This window comes from Schistocerca piceifrons, chromosome 4 (assembly GCF_021461385.2).
Source record: "Schistocerca piceifrons isolate TAMUIC-IGC-003096 chromosome 4, iqSchPice1.1, whole genome shotgun sequence".
NCBI classification, from domain to species: Eukaryota; Metazoa; Arthropoda; class Insecta; order Orthoptera; family Acrididae; genus Schistocerca; species Schistocerca piceifrons.
The window spans coordinates 325048725-325070510 of NC_060141.1; the positions used below are offsets into that span (position 1 = coordinate 325048725).

General features: G+C 43.4%; 1 protein-coding gene across 2 annotated transcripts in view; it reads right to left on the reverse strand.

Annotated features, from left to right (window-relative positions):
* The window catches only part of LOC124795290 (balbiani ring protein 3-like), a 259410-nt gene that overhangs the window by 72062 nt on the left and 165562 nt on the right, over positions 1–21786 (reverse strand). For both annotated transcript variants that reach the window (XM_047259248.1, XM_047259249.1), the window contains 4 exons: positions 15312–15452; positions 14968–15168; positions 14624–14839; positions 14324–14533 (listed from right to left, as the gene is read on the reverse strand). In XM_047259248.1, coding sequence (XP_047115204.1) covers positions 14324–14533; positions 14624–14839; positions 14968–15168; positions 15312–15452 — 768 coding nt within the window. The remainder of the gene's footprint in view (positions 1–14323; positions 14534–14623; positions 14840–14967; positions 15169–15311; positions 15453–21786) is intronic.

Sequence of the window (21786 nt, forward strand, 5' to 3'; positions counted from 1 at the left end):
TTTGTGAGACTGAAGGGACCAGACTGCAATGGTCATCGGTCCCTTTTTCCAGAACTGCAAACACCCACACAGAATAAAAATGAATAATGGAGACGACAACAGATGACACAGGACAAGAAAGACTCAGACAGAGATCAGACAAAACGAATTAAAATCACACAGAGTGTGACAGTGGTTGTCCGACCATAGAGACAAAAAAGGAAAAGGCAACTACCGACAAACACATTAAAAACTGAGTCTAAAATTGTAGGCCAAAGGCCAGACTCAACACAAAAAAAGACAAACACTTAGATTAAGTGATAAAAGCCCCCTGCCCGAATAAAACACAAAACTAAGCCTGCCACGGCAGTGTCATCTGTTAAAAGGGCAGGGAGCGTATCAGGCAGCACAAATGTCTGCCTGAGCACAGCTAAAAGGGGACAGGCCAACAAAATGTGGACCACTGTCAAAGCCGCCCCACAGCGACATAGAGGAAGGTCTTCACGGCGCAGTAAATATCTGTGCGTCAGCCGGGTGTGGCCAATGCAGAGCCATAAAGGACAAGTGAGTCCCTGCGAGTGGCTCGCATGGATGACCAGCACACAGTCATCGTCTCCTTGATAGCATGGAGTTTATTGGGTGTGGTCAGATTGCGTCATTCAGCGTCCCAAAGCGTGAAAACTTTGAGGCGTATGACTGCTCGCAAATCAGTCTCCGGGAGGCCAATGTCCAGAGTTTGTTCGCTGGTGGCCTGTTTGGCCAGACGGTCAACATGTTCATTGCCCGGGATGCCGACATGACCAGGGGTCCACACAAAGACCACTGAGTGGTCCCAACGGGCAAGAGTATGAAGGGACTCCTGGACAGCCATCACCAGACAAGAGCGAGGGAAGCACTGGTCGACAGCTCGTAAACTGCTCAGGGAGTCGCTACAGATAATGAAGGACTCACCTGAGCATGGCACCTGAGCACCTGAGCAGGGCACGAAAGATGGCGACCAGCTCAGCTGTGAAAATGCTGCGGCCAGCCGGCAATGAGCGTTGTCCGTAATGGTACCCTTGAGTGAGAGCATAACCGACACGGCCAGCAACCATTGAACCGTCGGTGTAAACAATGTGAGAGCCCTGATAAATGGCAAGGAAGGAAAGAAAGCGGTGGTGGAAGGCCTCTGGTGGGACTGAGTCCTTCGGGCCCTGTGCCAATTCGAGCCGAAGGCAAGGGCGTGGCACACGCCACGGGGGTGTACGCAGGGGGGCCTGGAAAGGGGGTGGAAGAGGGAAAACCCCAAGCCTGGAGAGCAGCTCTTTGACGCGGACCGCGATCGTACAACCCGACCGAGGCTGACGTTCTGGGAGATGGACAACTGACTGAGGGAACAGGAGACGATAATTAGGATGCCCGGGCAAGCTACAAACATGTGCAGCATAAGCAGCCAGTAAACGTTGGTGCCATAACTGCAATGGAGGGACACCTACCTCCACAAGTATGCTGTTCACAGGGCTGATCTGAAAAGCTCCAATGGTAAGTTGGATCCCACTGTGAACGATTGGGTCCAGTACCCGCAATGCAGAAGGGGATACTGAACCATAAGCCAGGCTCCCATAATCCAGACGGGACTGGATTAACGCCTGGTAGAGCCGTAAGAGGGTAGATCGGTCGGTGCCCCAGCTGGTGTGGCTCAAGCATCACAGAGCATCAAGATGCCGCCAACACATCTGTTTAAGCTGCCGAATATGTGGGAGCCAAGTCAACCGGGCATCAAAAACCACACGCAGAAACTGAATTGCCTCCACCACAGCAAGAAGGTCGTCAGCAAGATAAAGCCGCGGCTCAGGGTGAACAGTGCGTCACCGGCAGAAATGTATAACGCAGGTCTTGGCAGCCAAAAACTGGAAGCCATGCGCTACAGCCCAAGACTGCACCTTGCGGATAGCGCCCTGCAGCTGACGTTCAGCAGCTGCAATGCCAATGGAGCTATAGTAGAGGCAGAAGTCGTCAGCATACAAGGAAGCTGTGGCAGACGTTCCCACTGCCACAGTGAGCCTGTTAATTGCAATTAAAAACAGGCAGACACTTAAGACAGACCCCTGTGGTACCCCATTCTGCTGAACTCGGGGGGAACTATGGGAGGCCACGACTTGCATGCGGAAGGTACGATGCGACAGAAAATTTCATATGAAAATCGGCAGCGGACCCCGAAGACCCCAACCATGAAGCATAGAGAGGATGTGATGGCGCCATGTGGTATCGTACGCCTTTCGCATGTCAAAAAAGACAGCCACAAGGTGCTGATGGCGGGCAAACGCCGTACGGATGGCTGACTCCAGGCTCACCAGATTGTCGGCGGCAGAGCTGCCTTTACGGAACCCACCCTGAGATGGAGCAAGAAGGCCCCAAGACTCGAGTACCCAACTCAACCGCCGGCTCACCATGCGTTCGAGCAACTTGCAAAGAACATTGGTGAGGCTAATGGGACGGTAACTATCCATCTCCAATGGGTTCATGCCAGGTTTCAAAAGGGGGATAACAATGCTTTCCTGCCATTGCGACAGAAACTCACCCTCGACCCAGATACGGTTGTAAAGGTCGAGGAGGGGTTGCTGGCAGTCCACTGAGAGGTGTTTCAGCATCTGACAGTGGATGCGATCTGGCCCGGGAGCTGTATAAGGGCAAGCGGCTAGGGCAGTGTGGAATTCCCACTCACTGAATGGAACATTGTAGGATTCATGATGGCGGGTGTGAAATGAAAGGCTCCGACGTTCCAACCACTCTTTAATGGAGCGGAAGGCCAGTGGGTAATTCACAGAAGCGGAACTGAGAGCAAAATGGCCTACTAACCGGTTTGCAATGATGGCGGAGTCAGTACAAACTGCTCCATTCAGTGAGAGGGCAGGGACGCTGACAGGGGTCCGATAGCCATAGAGGTGCCTAATCTTGGCCCAAACCTGCGATGGAGAGATATGGAAGCCAATGGTGGAGACATACCGTTCCCAGCACTCCTGCTTGTGTTGGCAAATGATGCAGTGGGCCCGCGCACAGAGCCTTTTAAAGGCGATGGGGTTTTCTAATGAGGGATGCCGCTTGTGACGCTGGAGCACCCGCCTGCGATCTTTAATCGCCTCGGTGATCGCAGGCGACCACCTAGGCACAGTCCTCCGCCAAGGGGACTCAGAAGAACGGGGAATGGCAGATTCTGTGGCAGTAACGATGCTGGTGGTGACCGAGTGAACCACCGCATCAATGGCTTCATTAGAAAGAGGCACAATGGTGGCAGTGGAGGAGAACAAGTCCCAGTCAGCGTTATTCAGAGCCCATCTGCAAGGGTGCCCAGAAGAGTGATGCTGTGGCAGTGACAGAAAGATCAGAAAGTGGTCACTACCACACAGGTCGTCATGCACAGTCCACTGGACAGATGGTAAGAGGCTAGGGCTGCAGATCGAAAGGTCGATGGCGGTATACGTGCCATGCGCCACACTGAAATGTGTGAGGCACCATCATTTAAAATGGAAAGGTCGAGCTCTGTCAATACATTCTCAACGGTGGCGCCTCGACCTGTTGCCACTGACCCACCCCACAAAGGGTTATGGGTGTTGAAGTCGCCTAGTAACACGAAAGGTGGCGGCAATTGGGCAATCAGCGCAGCCAGGACATGCTGCGGGTCATCACCATCTGGTGGAAGATAAAGATTGCAGAGAGTAACAGCCTGTGGCATCCACACCCGAACAGCAACATCCTCTAAAGGTGTTTGTAGAGGGACAGACTCACTGTGAAGGGCACAGATGCAGACGCCACCAGATACCCTTTCATAAGCTGCCCGGTTCCTATAATAACCCCAAAAGCCAGGGAGGGCGGGGGGTTTGCATTGCCGAAAACCAAGTTTCTTGTAGAGCAATACAGAGAAAAGAGTGAAGGCTGAGAAGTTATTGGAGCTCAGCTAGATGGTGGAAGAAACCGCTGCAAATCCACTAAAGGATGGTATTGTCCCTGGCTGAGAAAGGCGTGAAAGGACTGGGGAGGCAGATTACGACATTGGGTCACTTGCTGCCATAGATTCAGTACCCACGCAAGTGACATCCATTGCATCTGAGGAACCGGCGAGATCCAGGTTTTCAGAAGATGCCAGAATCTCGACCTCATCCTCAGACGCTGAGCTTGTAGGAAGCAGTGGGACGGGTGCCACCACAATGTTGGGATTCTTGGGAACCTTTTTCTTCTTCTGTTTCTTGCGCTGTGCCTTCGCTGGATCTGGCTGGGAGGGCTTCCATGAGTCAGTCTCAGGGACGGACGACGACCGTGAGGCCCTACGACCAGCGACCGGTGGTTGTTTCAGCCACTTGCAGGTATCCGCTTTTCCACTGGTCTGAACTTGCGAAGGGAGGTCCCCAAGGGACCCCATCCTGGTGAGAGGAGCCGAAGAAGTTTTACGCTTCTCTGGCTAGGAAGGGGGAACTGATGTCCCCAATGGTTGGAGGGGGGGGGGGGGGAGGTGTTGCTCCTGAAGAAGATGCAACAGGAGCAACAGAGAGTGAATTGCCCCCCACAATCAAGGGGGCAGGTGGATCCCGACAGATCATAGAGCCAACTGTATGTGAAGACACGGGAGACATATGCCCAAACTTCCAGCATTTAAAACACCGCATCAGAGGAGGGACATATGGCTTCACATCACAAAGGTAAACCATCACCTTGACCTTTTCGGGTAAGACATCACCCTCGAAGGCCAAGATGAAGGCACCGGTGGCTACCTGATTATCCCTCGGACCCCGATGGACGCGCCGGACGAAGTGAACACCTCGTCATTCGAGGTTGGCGACTAGTTCATCGTCTGACTGCAGAAGAAGATCCCTGTGGAATATAATACCCTGGACCATGTTTAAACTCTTATGGGGCGTGATGGTAACTGAAACATCCCCCAACTTGTCACAAGCAAGCAACCTCTGAGACTGGGCAGAGGATGCTGTTTTGATTAGAACTGACCCAGAGCGCATTTTGGACAAGCCCTCCACCTCCCCAAACTTGTCCTCTAAATGCTCCACAAAAAACTGAGGCTTCGTCAACATAAATGATTCACAATCAACTCGCGTACAGACGAGGTATCGGAGTGAATAATCTGCACTGCCGTCTTTAGCCATTCTTTCCTCTGATGGAGTGGCCAGGGAGGGAAATGATCTCGGATCATATTTCTTCCCGTTGAGGTTAGACCTCGATCGCTTAGAGACTGCTGGTGGAGACCCACCAGCGAGAGATGATGTACCACGCTTCATTGCGGGTCATCCACCCTGATGCCACCCACTCCGACCAGGGGCTCTCCCCACGGGCACCACCCAGCCACAGCAAAGACCACCTGGCAGGATGGCCTTTGCTGGGAGTCCTGATGCCCCAGAGGGATAGGCATCTACTCCTCGGCATACGCGGGGAGGTAGCAGCTCAGGCATCAGCAGTGCGATCCCTGTGTAGTCAGGGGGCTACCACCAAGAGGGTACATGACGACCCCACCACAACAGACTTGCTACCATGCTGGTTGTCAGGTGTCGAATATCCATGTCCGAGGGCGGTTCAGAAAGTAACCTCCGATTGGTCACAGTGCGGGTTGTGGGGGGAGTAGCGACGCCATCTGTGCGTTCACGCACTCAACAGGTCAGTCGGCATCAAGCCGTGGTCGAGTGAACGTCGTACCTGCACTAGTTTAGTTTTTGTGGCAGTTTGAAATGTGTGCTGCAATAGAAAACCCCGCCAAATGTGAAGTGCGTGCTGTCATAAGGTTTTTTACAGCCAAAGGATATTCTGCAGCAGCTATTCATCGTGAGCTTTGTGCCGTGTACGGACCAAGAGTTATGAGTGAAGGAGTTGTCCGTGAATGGGTACGTTTATTTAAAAGTGGACGAGAAAACATTCATGACGAAGAGAGGAGTGGTAGACCATCATTGGTGACTGACGAACTCGTTCAGACAGTTGATGCAAAAGTTCGTGAAAATCGATGTTTCTCAATGTCGGAGTTGTCTACTGGTTTTCCACAGATTTCTAAGACTCTCTTGTACGAGATAGTGACAGCAAGATTGGGTTACCGTAAGTTCTGTGCACGATGGGTGCCCAAAATTCTTACCAACCACCACAAAACTCAAAGAATGGCCTCTGCATTGGACTTTCTGTCACGTTATGAGGACGAAGGAGAACCATTGTTAAACAGAATCGTGACCGATGACGAAACCTGGATTAAGTACGTGAACCCTGAGACAAAAGAACAATCAAAGATGTGGGCACATTCAAATTCGCCTACCAAACCAAGAAAAGCCTTGCAAGATTTTTCTGCCAGAAAACTGATGGCAACGGTGTTTTGGGATGCCAAAGGGGTGTTGTTGGTTGAATTCATGGAACGTGGTACGACCATTAATCAAGACGTGTACTGTGAAACAATAAAAAAGTTACGACGGGCTATACAGAACAAACGCCGTGGTATGCTGACTTCCGGTATCGTTTTTTTGCACGATAACGCCCGTCCTCACTCTGCTCGCAGAACAACGGCCCTTCTTGAGTCCTTCAAGTGGGACGTTATCAACCATCCACCTTACAGCCCAGACCTGGCGCCAAGTGATTATCACCTCTTCATGCATTTGAAGAAATAGCTCGGGTCACAGCGGTTTGATGATGACGAAGAGCTCAAAGATGCGGTCACAGGCTGGCTCCAGGCACAAGCGGGTGATTTTTATGCAGAAGGAATTTCAAAGCTTGTGAAGAGATACGATAAGTGCCTCAATCGCTATGGAGACTATGTAGAAAAATAGTGCAAAGATGTAGTTGTAAGATGTATATATTAAAATATTTTTATTTAACTTGGTGTATTTTTTTAAATCAACCGGAGGTTACTTTCTGAACGGCCCTCATATATAGGGAGCAAAGATGGAAGTGCACAATGGAGGGAAGGTATGCTACACGGAACACACTGCAGCCAATGTGGCCGGAAGCTCAGTGTAAGTCCAACTCCATGACAATAATGAATGTGCCATATCTTAAGGCAAGATGGATATAGAATGCACCACGTAAGGTGTCCTTCCCCAAATGGTACGCACTAACAGAAAATTTGGAAATGTATTGGTCAAACACCATAGGGGATCATCACATTAAGGCTGAAACATTGGAGACTCCTTTTAGTCGCCTCTTACGACAAGCAGGAATACCGCGGGCCTATTCTTACCCCTGAACCCGCAGGGAGGTAACAGGGCAGTGGCCAGTGCAGATGCTGAAGGGCATTCCTCAATGGAAGAAATTCACTGCCACTTAGATGGCGAGCAATTCTTGATCATAAACAGCAAATCTGCTCTGGGGCTCAGATAGCTTGGTTGAAAAGGACAGTGGCTGCCAAGTGTCCCAAATGCACTGTTGACGGACCACACAGATCATGGATTGACTTGCGTCAGTGACAACAGCAAGGGGGCAAAGGGATGGGGGTGGGAAGGATGTGGGGGGGGAGGGGGGGGGATGCTAGGAGTGCGTATTGGTAAGGTCACCCTTAGTGCTTTCAAAACAAGCATTCATAGGTGGGGGCCACGTCATAGATTTGTTAGCCTTCATTTGGGCTTTGGGCACCTTGCAGAGGGGCAGTGGAAAGTTCCTGAATAGAGGCCATGTTTTTAAGGGAGTGATGAAAACAAATTAGCCATGCCTAGGAATCTGTGAAGCTCCATATTAGCCTGTGGCAGATGGAAATTCTAAGACTGCACGGTCTTTGAGTAGGAGTTGCAAAACGGAAGCAGAAACAATATGCCATAAGAATTCAATCTCAGCTACCCTAAAAACATTTTTTCTAGATTAAAAAAGATCCCTGCTCTTTCCAGGCAAGCAAAAATCTCACTGAGGTGCTCATGGTGTTTGGCCATATACCAAGAGCAAACAAGAATATCGTCCAGGTAAGCAAAACAGCCAGGAGCACTGTGGAGGGCATCATCTAACTCCTAAACCTCCAGATCTCACGAAAAATTGCATGTCGACAGAGTATCAACCAAACCACTGATTTAGTTCATGCTGTGTGTTGTCATCCAGTAGAAGATGCGTAAATGTGAATTAAAAGTAACACCAGAATTACAGAGTACAGGAAAACCATGTCTGTGAGGTCCAAATGTGAAGATCATTGGTAGGTGAGGTGGTGGAGCGTTAGATAGCCATACTAAAGGTCCTGAGTACGGAAACCACTGGTGGCATTTTTTTTTACAGTTTACATGTGAAATCATTATATGGGAGAACATTTTTCTGACATCTAAAAGACCGTTTTGGAGTTTGTAGCACTGTCCTTTTGGCAGTCTGCTTTCATTTCATTAGATGAAAGTAGTAAACCTATAGTGTACATTTGTATAGATCACACCACATCTATGTATACAAATGTACTCTTATAAGTTTGCTACTTTCAACTAATGAAACAAAAGCAGACTGGCAAAAGACCAGTGCTACAAACTCCGACATGTCCTTTTAGATGTCAGAAAAATGTTCTCCCCTATAACAATTTCACTGTAAACTGTTAAAAATTTTTTTGCCAACAGTGGGTTTCAAACTCGGGACCTTTAGTATGACAATCTGATGCTCTACCAACTCACTTCCAGAGATCTCATCATTCGCAGCTCACAGATACACTTTTCCTACACTCTGTAGTTCTAATGTCACTATTAATTACCATTTACACATGTTCTACTGTACAACAGCACACAGCACGAACTGATCAGTGTTTTGGTTCATACTCTATGGATACATGACATTTGGTACTGATCAGAGTGTCTGACATATGGAGGTTTTGGTGTAAGAAGCATAGGTAAGTTTGTGCAGCGTTATGGAGGCTGAAGTTCACAGAAAGGGCTTACAAAGATACCAAAAAGTGAAACAATGGCTGTGTTATCAAATTCTAGTTGCACACCAATCGCACCATTCAGTGCTCTTTTAATTTACAGAAGCTGCCAGACTGCGGATGGATGACCCCAGGTTCAAGTTTAGCAATGATATGAGCAAACTCTGTTGTGTCACTTGTAATTCTAGACCCAGCGAAGATCACCTCAGCAGAAGAAAAGAACAGGTGTGGGTCACAGGTGTCAAATATAGGAACCTGGGAAGAAGCTCTGCATGACTGATGAGTGCAGGAGAAGGACGGAAACAATGACTAAACACCGCACAGAGCTTATGGTGCAGCTCAGAGACCATGAAGGTACACCGTGTGGAACACGAAAGGAATGGGAACAGTAGAAGGAGGGTGCTTGATTTCTGGGTAACCCAGAGCGCAAGCACAGTGCAGTGCCATAAGCGTTTCACTGCACAACACACTCACCAATACTGAAAGGGGGAGCTTAAGGGAACTGGAAGGAGAAGGCAGGAAGAGATGTGAAACATTCATATCTAGTGAAGCAACTAAAAGGTGTGGAGATGAATTTTTGCTCACAAAAGCCATTTATTAGGTCAGACAAACTAGTACACATACTACATAAATGATAACATTTGGAGAAAAAATGATCAGTACTCAAATTTGAGGTGTGATTTTCATGGCCAAGTTTCTTAGTTCGTCAGTCCCTTCACAGAAATAAACAAATGTTAAATTCATTTTTCAACACAGAAGCTGTGGGAAACAATGAATTAAAATAAGAGAGATGCAGTGAGAACTAAATGGGACAGTCCATGTGGATGCTCAGCACTGGTATGAAGCAATAAATCATACCGGAGGCTTACATATGTTCCTGCACATGGAATTAATGGCCTCTGGAATTGGATGGCAGGCTCTGCAAATTTACTCTGGGATGTTATAAAGGATGCTGTGCGCAATCTGTGACTGGTCCTGTTAGGAAAGCTCTGGCAGTCACAAGTTATCCACTGCTAAGCAAAGCACAAGACCGACTCACCACATTTGCCCTCGAATAGTAACTGGGTGGCAGTTTGGGTCCTCATTGGAAGGACTGGTTCACAAATGAGAAGTTAAGCACTTTCACACCTCCTGCCTCAACCATTCACCACCACAACATATGAAGGAATTTTTGTTTTGGTGACAGACTGGTATCCTGAACGACAGCCACGGTAGGCAAGTAATGGTAGTGGAGGAAAAGACATTCCTATTGGTAGGTGCCCACTATAGTATCATTGCTTTGGAGAGTATCTCAGGGTGTATACATGGAAAAGGAAAAAAATCTCCCGGATTTTTCCCAGATATCCTGTTTAAAAAATATACTTTTTCCTGGGCGAAAATACACTTTTTCCTTGCTAAATGACCGTAGGTTTTCCGTAGATTTTTCCTTTGGAACTGTAAAACTTGTCAATCCTTTGAATGGTTAATGTTTTACACACTGGCATAGAACTTTCTGGGGAAAAAAAGACAGGGGAGAGTTTTGATGAAAAAAAAGGAGAGAAGTTCTGGAAAAACCTTTGATGTTCAGCAACATACGCTGCATATTTTTGTGTTATGAAAGTATAAATTTGAATTGTAGCACGTTAGCTTCTGGAGCGTTGAAATCGAGACTGCGATGTCCTTTTGTAAGCCAATCATATCTCAAGCCATGTGATCTAGCAGATATTCAGAGCATAGAATGCGTGTTATAGTCAGCCAATAGCAAGATCACTGTCATGTAGTGCGAACATGCAAAGAGGAAAAGTTAATGGTTTACAATAATATACATAATATAGCTACAAGAAAAGCTAAGCTTTCACATGTAATATTGATCTTTTTTGTGTATGTTATACTTTAAGACACATCACACAAGTGTGCCAGTAAATTTAAAGTAATGACATAAATGTCCGGTCTTCTGGGCTCGAAATTCTTGTAAGTGGCCGGTCCTCAAAGTGTCCAGTTTTAAACGCTCTGTGATTTAAGAAATTCATACCACTTTCTCACATGTAACGTAATTCATCTTGCATAAAAAGAACTTTACTTTTCGAACCACCGTTCATAATACTATCCTGAGACTGTTAGAAATTGGTTTGATTTAACGGTTGCCAGAGAGCACCAGAAAACAGGTATTATTACATGTGCGCAGTTACAGTGGTGTAAGAAGCCCGGATGTTCATATGTATAAAGCACTAAGGGAGCTTACATTACACCACAAAAGAAACAGGACGTAAGAGGATACTCCAAGAGCATCGAAATTTCATACACTATACTGAAATGCATAATTCGGCTTGAAGTGCACACTGGTTTTTTTCCAGATTCACAATGAAGTAGGTCCCATCTGATATTAAGCTTTTCAGTGTGGTTTTTGGGATGTAAATTTTCTTGGAGTACTAGAACTTTATTATCTCATATCTGGTTCTTTATTATGGCATAATGCCATACATGGCAGTAAATGAAAATGCGCACTTGAAATTCAGCGAACAGTTGGAACTAGCCAATACTGTGGAACAAAACACTGCATTTCAAATAAATTGATTGCCTCAGTGGAAAGATTAACAAAGCCAAATTTCTTTAGCAAACACAAAAATAACTTCATTTTTCTGCAAGGCAATTAATGCTTGACTGCTAATAACTTGGAAATAAAATCAGAAAACTGAAACTAATAATATATTTTTGTCCTCCGTAATTATGTGAATGTATTATAATTCACTTCATAGCTCCCTGTCACAGTAATCCATTTTGTTATCATTTGATGTGGGAGCTGTAAATAAAGAGGAAACAGTGAAATCACTTAACGCAAACAGGGGTCAGGAGGAGACTAACCTCCTCCCCATTACAAATCAGACAACTCTGTGCATGAGCGAGAAAAATTTTTCTCATTAGCATCTGGCTGCTTGCTGCTACTGTTGATACAGCTAACAGCCACACTTCAAGTAGCGGGAAGCGGGGAGAAGGCATTGCTCATACGCGAGTCAACTGCGCATGCTTATGAGCCCGCTGGCAACTCGTCAAACGAACCTAATGTAAACAGTTGTGACGTCACGGTCATAGAAAGACATTTATTGTTACAAAGTGTTACATAGTCTTTGCCCTAAAGCCTTTGACATATTTCTGCTGTTTGCAAACCCTTGTGTGTGCATGGTGTTTTGTAGCTGTAAAGGGCGTATTTCCTTTGCCACTGAAGTTTTATTATTTCCCCTCTTGTTTATATTTTATTGCTGCAGTATAATTCTACAGTAGCAGGATACAGTAACAGTCTTTCCAGTCAAAATTACAAAAAATTGACTGAAAGCTAAAACTATGAATATTTCCCAGAATTCCGAAAAATTCCCAGGTTTTTCCTGGTTTTCTCCCAGATGAAAAAATTCGCAGGTTTTTCCCGGATTTCCCGGTTGTTGCGGGTCGTACACACCCTGTATCTAGGTGTGACTGTGAGGGGAAAGTCATTTGCTAGGGCAGGCTGTAGAACTCACAAAATTTTAGAATTTAGAGAGGTGTCACAAAACAAATAACTGCAAAATTCTTTTCCAAATGCAGTGCAATTGAAATATGTTGTTGCATTTCCCAGATCGGTTGACACGGTTCATTGTTGGCTTCAGGCAACTGGACTATAAAGCGAATGTGCAGCAATGAAGAGGAAGCTCTATGGTGATCATCAGCTCCACCAATCAGTGTTTGATGATGAAAATATCTACTAAAACCAGTGAGGTGTAATATTTTCTGACAGACAGAGGCCGTATCAGTACTTTTCATGGCAAACTATGGTCCAGTACAAGTACATGGTCTGCTTGGTGTGCATTTCGAACCCAAATATAATTGCTAGACATCTCACAGTGGTTGTGTCTGTGGCAGTTCGGAAATGGTTGTGTTGCTGTGGACTTTGGATGCATCACAGTACAGCTGGCAGACTTCATGTTGCTCAGCATACTCATGTTACGAGTAATGTTACGATTCCTTCAGAGTGACAATTGTATCCTGAAGGATTAATCTGTTCCAGTAGAATCAGTCTCCAAACACGTCAGCTATAGTGGAGTACAGGTTTGCAGAACAGACTGGGATTTTTTCTCAACAAACCTCCTTCTGAACCAGACCTAATTTCTATTGTGAATATACGAATGAGAAAAAGAGACATACAGGAGAAAACTGGCCTGAGCCCACATGAGGAAACCGGCCTGAGCCTGCAACAAGAACCCAGAAGGATTTTTGGAATTTCAGCCTAGTTGCTGAGAGGTGGTGGCAGAAAATGAGAGGTTTATTACTTATTTCGTAGACTCTGTTTCTTACATATGGTCATTGAAGCAGACTATTAAGTGCTATTGAAATCATGTACTGCTCTCTTTCGATGGCTGAAAAAATCTTAATAACAACTTCGAACTGTCTGTCCTTTTAATTTTGTGTTTTCTGTTACTTGAAAAAATTAACACACTAAAACAAAAAATAAATGATGAATGTGGGATTTAATATGAATCATACCAATGAGTAGTTGCTTGCCAACCTGTTGACTACTTCACTGAATCACAAAGTCAATATACTAAGTACTATGATAGTTAGGTATTTCTTACTGATGCTCTGCCCTTCATCCCACCTGACCTTAAGTGCCTTTTCAACATCTGAGGTCTTAGGAAGGGCACCGAGCAGATTTTTGTTGAGTTTGTTTAGGCATGTGTGCTTCATACTGAGTGTCAAAAATGTGTATCTTCCGCAACTACATGAACAATTACAAGTGTCCTTCACTTGTAAGAGCAGTACTGAACATTTTGTAATGTGATTGGCTCCTGCATAACATGGCAAGCAATTAAAAATTAAGCCACCACCATTTTTATGCTGTTGAGTGTACCTCTACTCTATAATAGCACACATAGAATTTATGCCAACACTTCCTGCTTGTTCCAACCATCAATTAGCCTGGTAAAATTGTTCTCTTTCTCTAAATCTATACTAACCATACAAAATCTTCAAACTAATTGTTTTAGGAAATTCTTGTTTCATAAAAATGAAATTTAAAAAAATCTTCAGTGTATTAGTATGATCTTTTAGTTTGACTAGGTGAGGTGGTACAGTACTTAAGGTACTGGTGTTGCATATGGAAGTACAGGGTTCAAATCTTGGTCAGGGCATCAAGATTCATGTTTCCTTTAGATTTCCTAAATTGCTTAGAATGTTAGATTTACTAACTTGCTTAGAGTGAAAACTACGACAGTTTCTTTGAAAATGAAGCCTATTTCATTCTCTATCCTCATCCAATCTGAACTTGAACATTGTCTCCAATAAGCTCATCACCAATGAGAAATTAAACTCTAATCTTTCTTCTTTTTAATTTAATTTTTATTGAACCAGTATAAACATTATCATTAGTTGTTGCTGATTGTACACGGACAATATTATGAATCTTTTATCCTATAAGTTACTGCACAAAAATAATGTTTATAATTGATTCTTATTATTATTTCATGAAATATTTCACATCACTAAAAAGTCAACAATTTTCACACTTACAAACAGGTAAGGTAGGACACAAGAAATCTGTGCATGAGTCATCCTTGACAGCAACACATTCTTCTCCATCACCACATGTGAATCCTTCACATGGGTTATCACATTCACATGTTCGGCATCCATCATCTCCAGTTTTAAACCCATATTCGCACACTTGTGCACAGATATTGAGATCACATGATGGAGATGTACTGCGCCCTGTTCCTCTTGCTGCAAAAATTTATGCTTATTGTAATTTATCCAGACAGAAATATGTAAATAACAATACAAAGTTAGCAATTAAGTAGTATCAATACAAACTTCGTGACACTTTTTCACAATTGACTTTAGCTCCAGGCCCCATTGTTCCAGATATCTTGTCTCCTTTGGAATCAACACACCAACAAACCAGTCCATTCCTACTACACTGCTTTGCTTCGAATTCTCCAGTACTCTCTGAACATTGTGGGATATATCCTTTTCCTTCTTTCTCATTCATGGACAGCAGTTCAGCAAGCAATTTTTGCTGAAGGCAAACTAAAAAAAAATCATATATTATGCAAAATAAATATTTATATATAAAAAATGAGAACAGTGACTAACATTATTTCTGACAGCATACAAGACAGAAAAAGACACCGCCAGTTAAGAAAAACATGACTTGCCTGTCACATCCTGTGGCTGACTACAGTGTTTACCACAAACATCCGTCTCACAACATTTCTGCATTGATGGGCATTCCAAGTCATAATTACATTTCATTCCACATGTTATAGAATTATTTGGGTCATTTTGGTCCCAAATTGGGCACGAGCCAGGTTTTTGGAGACTGAAAGATGCTGGACAACACACACCATAATCATGACCTGTGGCAATATTAAATAAACATTAGCAATGAAAGCTTAGTAAACATAAAAATATATATTTTGCTCTTCTGTAGGAACAACTCATGATCATACCAACGCGTTTAACTTCGTGCTTTAACAATTACTTTATGGGGTATGCTTACCGGTGTTAACCATACACTGGTATAATGGTGGACACTGTGGCTTTCCAGGTGATAAACCACAAAGAAATGGACGTGGTGTGTTGGTTATTTTTAGTGGTTCTCCAGATGGACACAGGTCATTCAAACTGCGGCCTCTTTTACCTGGAAAACATTACATCAGCTTCCTGTTCCAATTACATGGGGCATATATTTTTTTTTCAAAAGTAAGGTTAAACTGACAGCAGCTGTATAAATTTAGAGCAACTGTAGAAACACACGTGCATGCTGGCTTCCGATATGCCTTGCACATAAGCAGATTCCATTTGCAGTTTGAGATGTAACTGACACAGTTGGTAGTAGGTGAATTGTCCAACATAATATGTATTGTGTAATACCCCTATGTGTGTTATTGACAACACTGGTTTTACAAAGTAGAGAAATGATTTTGCACTGATTTGGAGTGATTTTTCAGGTAGCTCATTCATGGGCAAGTGCTCTACCAACTGAACTACCCAACCATGACTCATGACCCATCCTCACAGCTTTACTTTGACCAGTACCTTGTCTCCTACCTTTCAAACTTCACCTACCTTTCAAACTTCACAGAAGCTCTCCCGTGAAACTTGCAGTACTAGTGCTCCTACAAGAAATGCTGTTGCGGAGACATGGCTTTGCCACAGTCTGGGGGATGTTTCCAGAATCAAGTTTCACAAGAGAGCTTCTGTGAAGTTTGGAAGGTAGGAGACGAGGTAATGGCGGAAGTATAGCTGTGATGACATGTCGTGAGCCTTGCTTGGGTAGCTCACTCGGTAGAGCACTTGCCCGCGAAAGGCAAAGATCTCGGTCCAGAACACACTTTCAACCTGGCAGGAAGTTCCAGTATAATAATACTTCGGTATTGTGCAGTTTGTTCATTTATGTGATGTAATTCTGTAATTTTTATATAAATTAATGTTGTTTAACAAGACTGAATTATACATAGACAGAACTCATTAAACAAGTAAAATACAAATGTTAACAAGTATTAAAGTCCAGTATAAATATAAATATATGTAAAGAAATGTAGATAATTATTAATGTAAAAATACAAAGCAGAACTTCAGTTTTACATTCTCCAATTTTACATTTTTTTGAGATTCTATGCAGTAAATTCACAGACCCTGTGAAAAACCCCTAAGATCAATGCTGAAAATTCCACAATTTTACGTTTCTTACTAGGAAGATTTACCTCGATTCTACATTCTTACTCAACATCTCACTTGACTTTGTCTCATTTTCTTCCTATTGACATTTGATACGACTGAACAAGTTATAAGCAGCACAAATGACATACAGTTTGCACTGCAAGTGGTGGCAGAGTTAAGGGAGTATTTTAGGCCCTAAAATGAGCTCGTCTGATGGATGTGTGGAGATAGGGAGTGGTCCTTCAATGACTGAGGTGGAGGTAGGAGTGAAAGCATTTTGTGAAGTGCTGAAAACATACTTTTTGGGCAGATCAAGTGCTATAGCAGATTTTTTAGGAAATAGAACAAGGATTTTATGATGGTACATTTTAAAGGCTTTTGTTTTCAAATATGACATGACACAGTTGTAACAACTACATACACTATTCAAGTATATACTTTGCACCACATACTGTAGATTGTAAAGATTGGCAGCAGTGATAGAAGGTGTGAAGTGAAACTGTAGCTCCTGAGCTTACTCTTAAAATTACATTTTACACAGTGTACAGAAATTCACTAAGCCAACTTGTAATAGCCTTGTAACACCAACTGTGGAAGTAAACTCACTTTTACAAATCTGTTTCTATCATTGAGTCTAAAATAACACTTTGCTGGGTTGGAGTATATTAAGTGCAGTTCATAAAAAAAATGTTTAACAATAGCAACAATGGTGACAAAATTTGTCATTACGCAAATTTCCACATTTATGCTTATGGTTTAACCGTCTAATTGCTGTGATATTTTATATTTTTCCTTGCTTCTTTATTTCAATTGGTGCATAAAACAAAAATTACATATACAGTGCACAAAATAAAAATTACTGTATCTCTTAGCTTATTTTACACTTTAGCTTGTAGCTAAAGACACTTTAGCTTGTAGCTGCTGAAAATTTCTGTGTCCAGATCAATTCCTATTCGCCAAAGTCTGTCTCATCGCATCGAATTTACAGTCATTATTTTATTTAAATAGAACCCACCAATTTTTATGTACAAGCAATACACTAGAGGTCACTGTGCTCGTGTCACCAGAACATGCTGCACTTCAATTGGCTACAGAAAGAAAATGCATATCCCCAACATGTTAGATTCCAGTGCCTTTCAACGTACTTCAGTTTTCAGTTTAATTTTTGCTTTTTTCTCGGTGAGCACAAAGGAAAGATCTCTCAAAAAAAGCGTGTTTCAATGTATAATTTGTGGGCATAGCATGTCAGAAAATACCTCAATTACACTGTACGCAGATGCCAATTTCAATTTTTTGATAAGTTTTTACTTGCTGTTACAGAGTTGTAATTTTTTAAGAACTGATGAAATTTATTACCGGAATTTCCTTCACTTATACAAATTTTATGAAAGGTATTGGGGAGGATTACAATTTTTAATCATATATCAAACTACACACATTTTTGCTTGTATTTTGGGGATTTTATGTTTTCCTCCTCCATTCTATGTTTTCCTCAATTTTACATTTAAGACTGGATCATACAAAAATGTAAAAAAAATGGTTTAACTATACCATTGTAAAAAAAAATTGAGTTGTTATAAAATAATGTCGCATCACCGATTTTAAATAGAAATAGTAAAACTTTGTAAAAGTACTTCAATACACTGAAATTAACTGTGATTGATTTTATAATAATGTGATGAATTGTATTAAATTATAAACTTGTATGATGATAAATGGTGGAGACAGCTTGGTCAGTCTAATTGCAACAATTTTTAATCCATTTTCATGCAGATGGTTAGATTTTATAATTTTGTCTTGCACCTAATTTGAATAAAAGAAGATGTAAAAAAGATATGTCTCATTGATCATACAATGTAAGCTTTCATGGCCGGTATTGTCTCCACTTAAAACTTCCGGGCTGATAGGCCTTGGTCAAAGTATAAAACTCTCTCCTGACGTTTCGTCTCCGACTGCAGGAGACACCCTCGGAGGTACAGCAGCGTACTGCAGCAGTTCGCCACTGTACCTACGAGGATGTCTCCCGCAGTCGGAGACGAAACATCAGGAGAGAGTTTTATACTTCGACCACGGCCTATCAGCCCGGAAGTTTTAAGTGAAGATATGTCTCATTGTCCCAATAAACCCCCAAAATAACTAATTATGTTGGTAAGTACATACAATGCTGAATATGACAATAAAAATCACTTTCACAGAGAAAATGGAGTACCACACCAAGTGCCCAAAAGCCCGCAAATATGAGAGGAAAAGAGATCGGAAGACCATGCTTATCATTGACAGCCAAAAGGACAGGGTGTTCCTTTAGGATATGAGCTACTGTCTGTAAGACTACACAACCACAATGTGACTGTAGCTCATTACATAAAATAAAACTATGTGTTAGTCTGGAATGACTGATACAGAGGAGACATAGGGTGGTGGATTCCTCCAGGAGGAACAGAAGGAGCACTGCCATGCAACAATACTCTCCACGATAGTGCAATGTGGCCCACTAGATGATGTTCCATCTCCGAGTGAACAGATGCCTTACTTGCACCCACAAATCTGCACCAGGGATTGCCAAACTGAATATGAGTTGAGCAATCGCTTCTCTACCCAAACAGTTGACCAATCCATTCCCTTGTGTATGCACATGATATGGAACCCAGAGGGACAGACAACTGAATAGGCAGCATGGTTAATTTCAGAGAGAAAATCATGAATACCAGATATCACTGTGTGACAAGAGTGACATTACTCAAAGGACTGACGACTCCTCACTGAGTCACTATGAATTAAAGTGCAGTCAAGGGAGGCCTGTTTACTAAATTGGAGGGCTCCGATAGTGGCTGTCAGCTCCACCACAAACAAGTTCCCAGCAATGAATGTTGTTCCTCACCAGCGAGAGATCTAAAACAATATCCCATCCCATCCACACTTTTAGAGTCGTCAGTGTAAATGATGTTAGCACCCTGATAAGCCTGAAGAATTGAAAGGAACAGATGCCATAAGGTCATAAACATGGCAATCACAATCCAATCATGATCAGACCAGGACCTGGTAGATAAGGAAAGAAGCAGCACTACCCCCTCCCCCCCTTCCCCAAGAGGAGTGGGAAGTAAGAAGAAAGCATTAAGCTTTCACATGAAGCTAGTTTTTAGCTGTTGAATGTAGGGCAGCCAAGTCAGCTTTCTACAAAACAGAGTTCCAAAATTCAGGACTGCACAATGTCCTAATGCTGGTTGCCCAAGTTGTTGTTGATGGACGTTGGGTTTATGCTCAGCTTAAGGATCAGTATGACACTATCTTGCCACTGAGAAGGAAAGATACCTCTGAGCCAAATACCACTGAAGACCCTGAGTAGATGAAACTGTTGAGTCACTTTCTGACATTTAATCATCTGTTTATGAATCGAATCTGTGCACAGGGCCATATCACAAGATGAGGCAAGAGAATGGATGAGCCAAGAGACTGGGCAAAGAGATTGTAAAGTTGATAGCCGAAAAGTATCTTGGGTGTTAGTGACCTGCCGTGAACTAAATAATCATTACAAACAGTAATTGCTGGTGTTTTTTGCACCCACAACACTGTTGCTTACAACATGGCATGAAGGAGACTCCACTCATGGATGACGTATGTCTGAACCAATATACTGACCCCTCCAGATGCCCTTTCAGGTCGCCCTTTCAGGTCCAGTATGTTTCCAACAAAATGCACAGCAACTTTGAAGCATAGGGGACAGTCATCAGTGAAGCGTGTTTCTTGAAGAGCAACTCAGACAGCAGGAGAAGTGGAAATGAGTCGTAATTCTGGTAAGCGACAGTAATATCCATTACAGTTCCATCGGATCATCACATTGAGGGTGTTACGCATGAAGGGGCCAGGAGGTGTGGTCACACACCAGTATCACTGCCTTTCAATGGTAGGAACAGAATCAAATCAATGAACACTGGATTAGATTCCAATGGCGTGCAGGGGAATCGGGTGCTTCCAAGGTCACTGGAGTAGCTTTCTCCTATGATTTCTTTTTCTTCTCTTTCACTTTTGGCAATCAACATCCTGGAGAGGCTTGTCACTGTGGATGTAGGAATGGACAAAAGACAGGCAGCTCTGGGATCCACAGTCTGTGGTTACCTCAGCTACCAGCTGGCATCGGGCCTCTGAAATGTGAATTTCCAGGGAGAGGGATCTCAAGAGGGAGGCCTGTCACTGGTAGACAATTGAGAAAGCTGCTTCTCCAGTTGGGTGTGTGCAGTGGTTCTTCAGCATGAAAGGGGACCGTCTATTGCCCCCATTTATCGACACTACTAACAGACTTCCATACTGATTGAGTAAATACGCCAGTTACTGCTGATGACCTGGTTACAGTAGTAATGAATGTCAACATCACAGATAATGAACACAAACAATCTTAGTTTTCCTAGCTACAAAATATGACAGACAATCTGCAACCTTCAGTTACTGCATTTGCCAATTCTTGAGTAGGTTAGCATACTGTGGGGATCAGGCAGGATGGCCGTACAAGCAACTAGCAAAGATAGGAGGTAATGCACATGGTGAATTTTATTGAAGTGCTCGGCCACAGTCTCCACAAATTTGGTCGTATGTACATCAGAAAGACATACACCCAAAACAACTGACATTTAAAGCACCACATTGGGGGTGGAAAATATGGCTTCAAAAGGCAGCAGTAACACATGAATTGAACCTTTTCTGGAAGTTAATCCTCCTCAGATTAATGTGCTGGTCCCTACCCTGTTATCTGGCTGGTCTCAACATACAAAGGGGGATGCCTCACCTCTCCAAATGTTCATATATTTCCTTATCTGTCTGCAATGTGAAGTCCCAGTAAAAAATTAATCTGTGGTCAATGTTGAGGTTCTTATGAGAGTGATTGTAACAATTACATCATCATGTTACTTAGAAGACATTAACACCCAGGACTGGTTAGCATTTGCAGCCTTAATTAAAATGGAACCACTTCACAGTTTGCTATAGCAAGAGAGTTTACCAAGTATGTTTTCAATATTCTCCACAAAAAACATTGATTTTGTAAAGAGAAAGGCTGCTCCAGGTGTCAACCAGGAAATGAGCACAATAACTTTATCACAAGTCACTTCCATCTGAGTTCCTCCTGAGGGACAGTCAAGGAGAGAAAGTTCCTAGAGTGTTAAATAACTTTTGACACTTAACTGAGGTCTGTATGAAGAGACTGATAGGTCATTTCATGAGACCAAATATCCGTCATGATGCTGCCCACTCAGAATGGGGGCTCTGCCCATGAGTGCCCAACTACAGCAGGCCACCTGGCATGATGGCCATTGCTTGGAGTC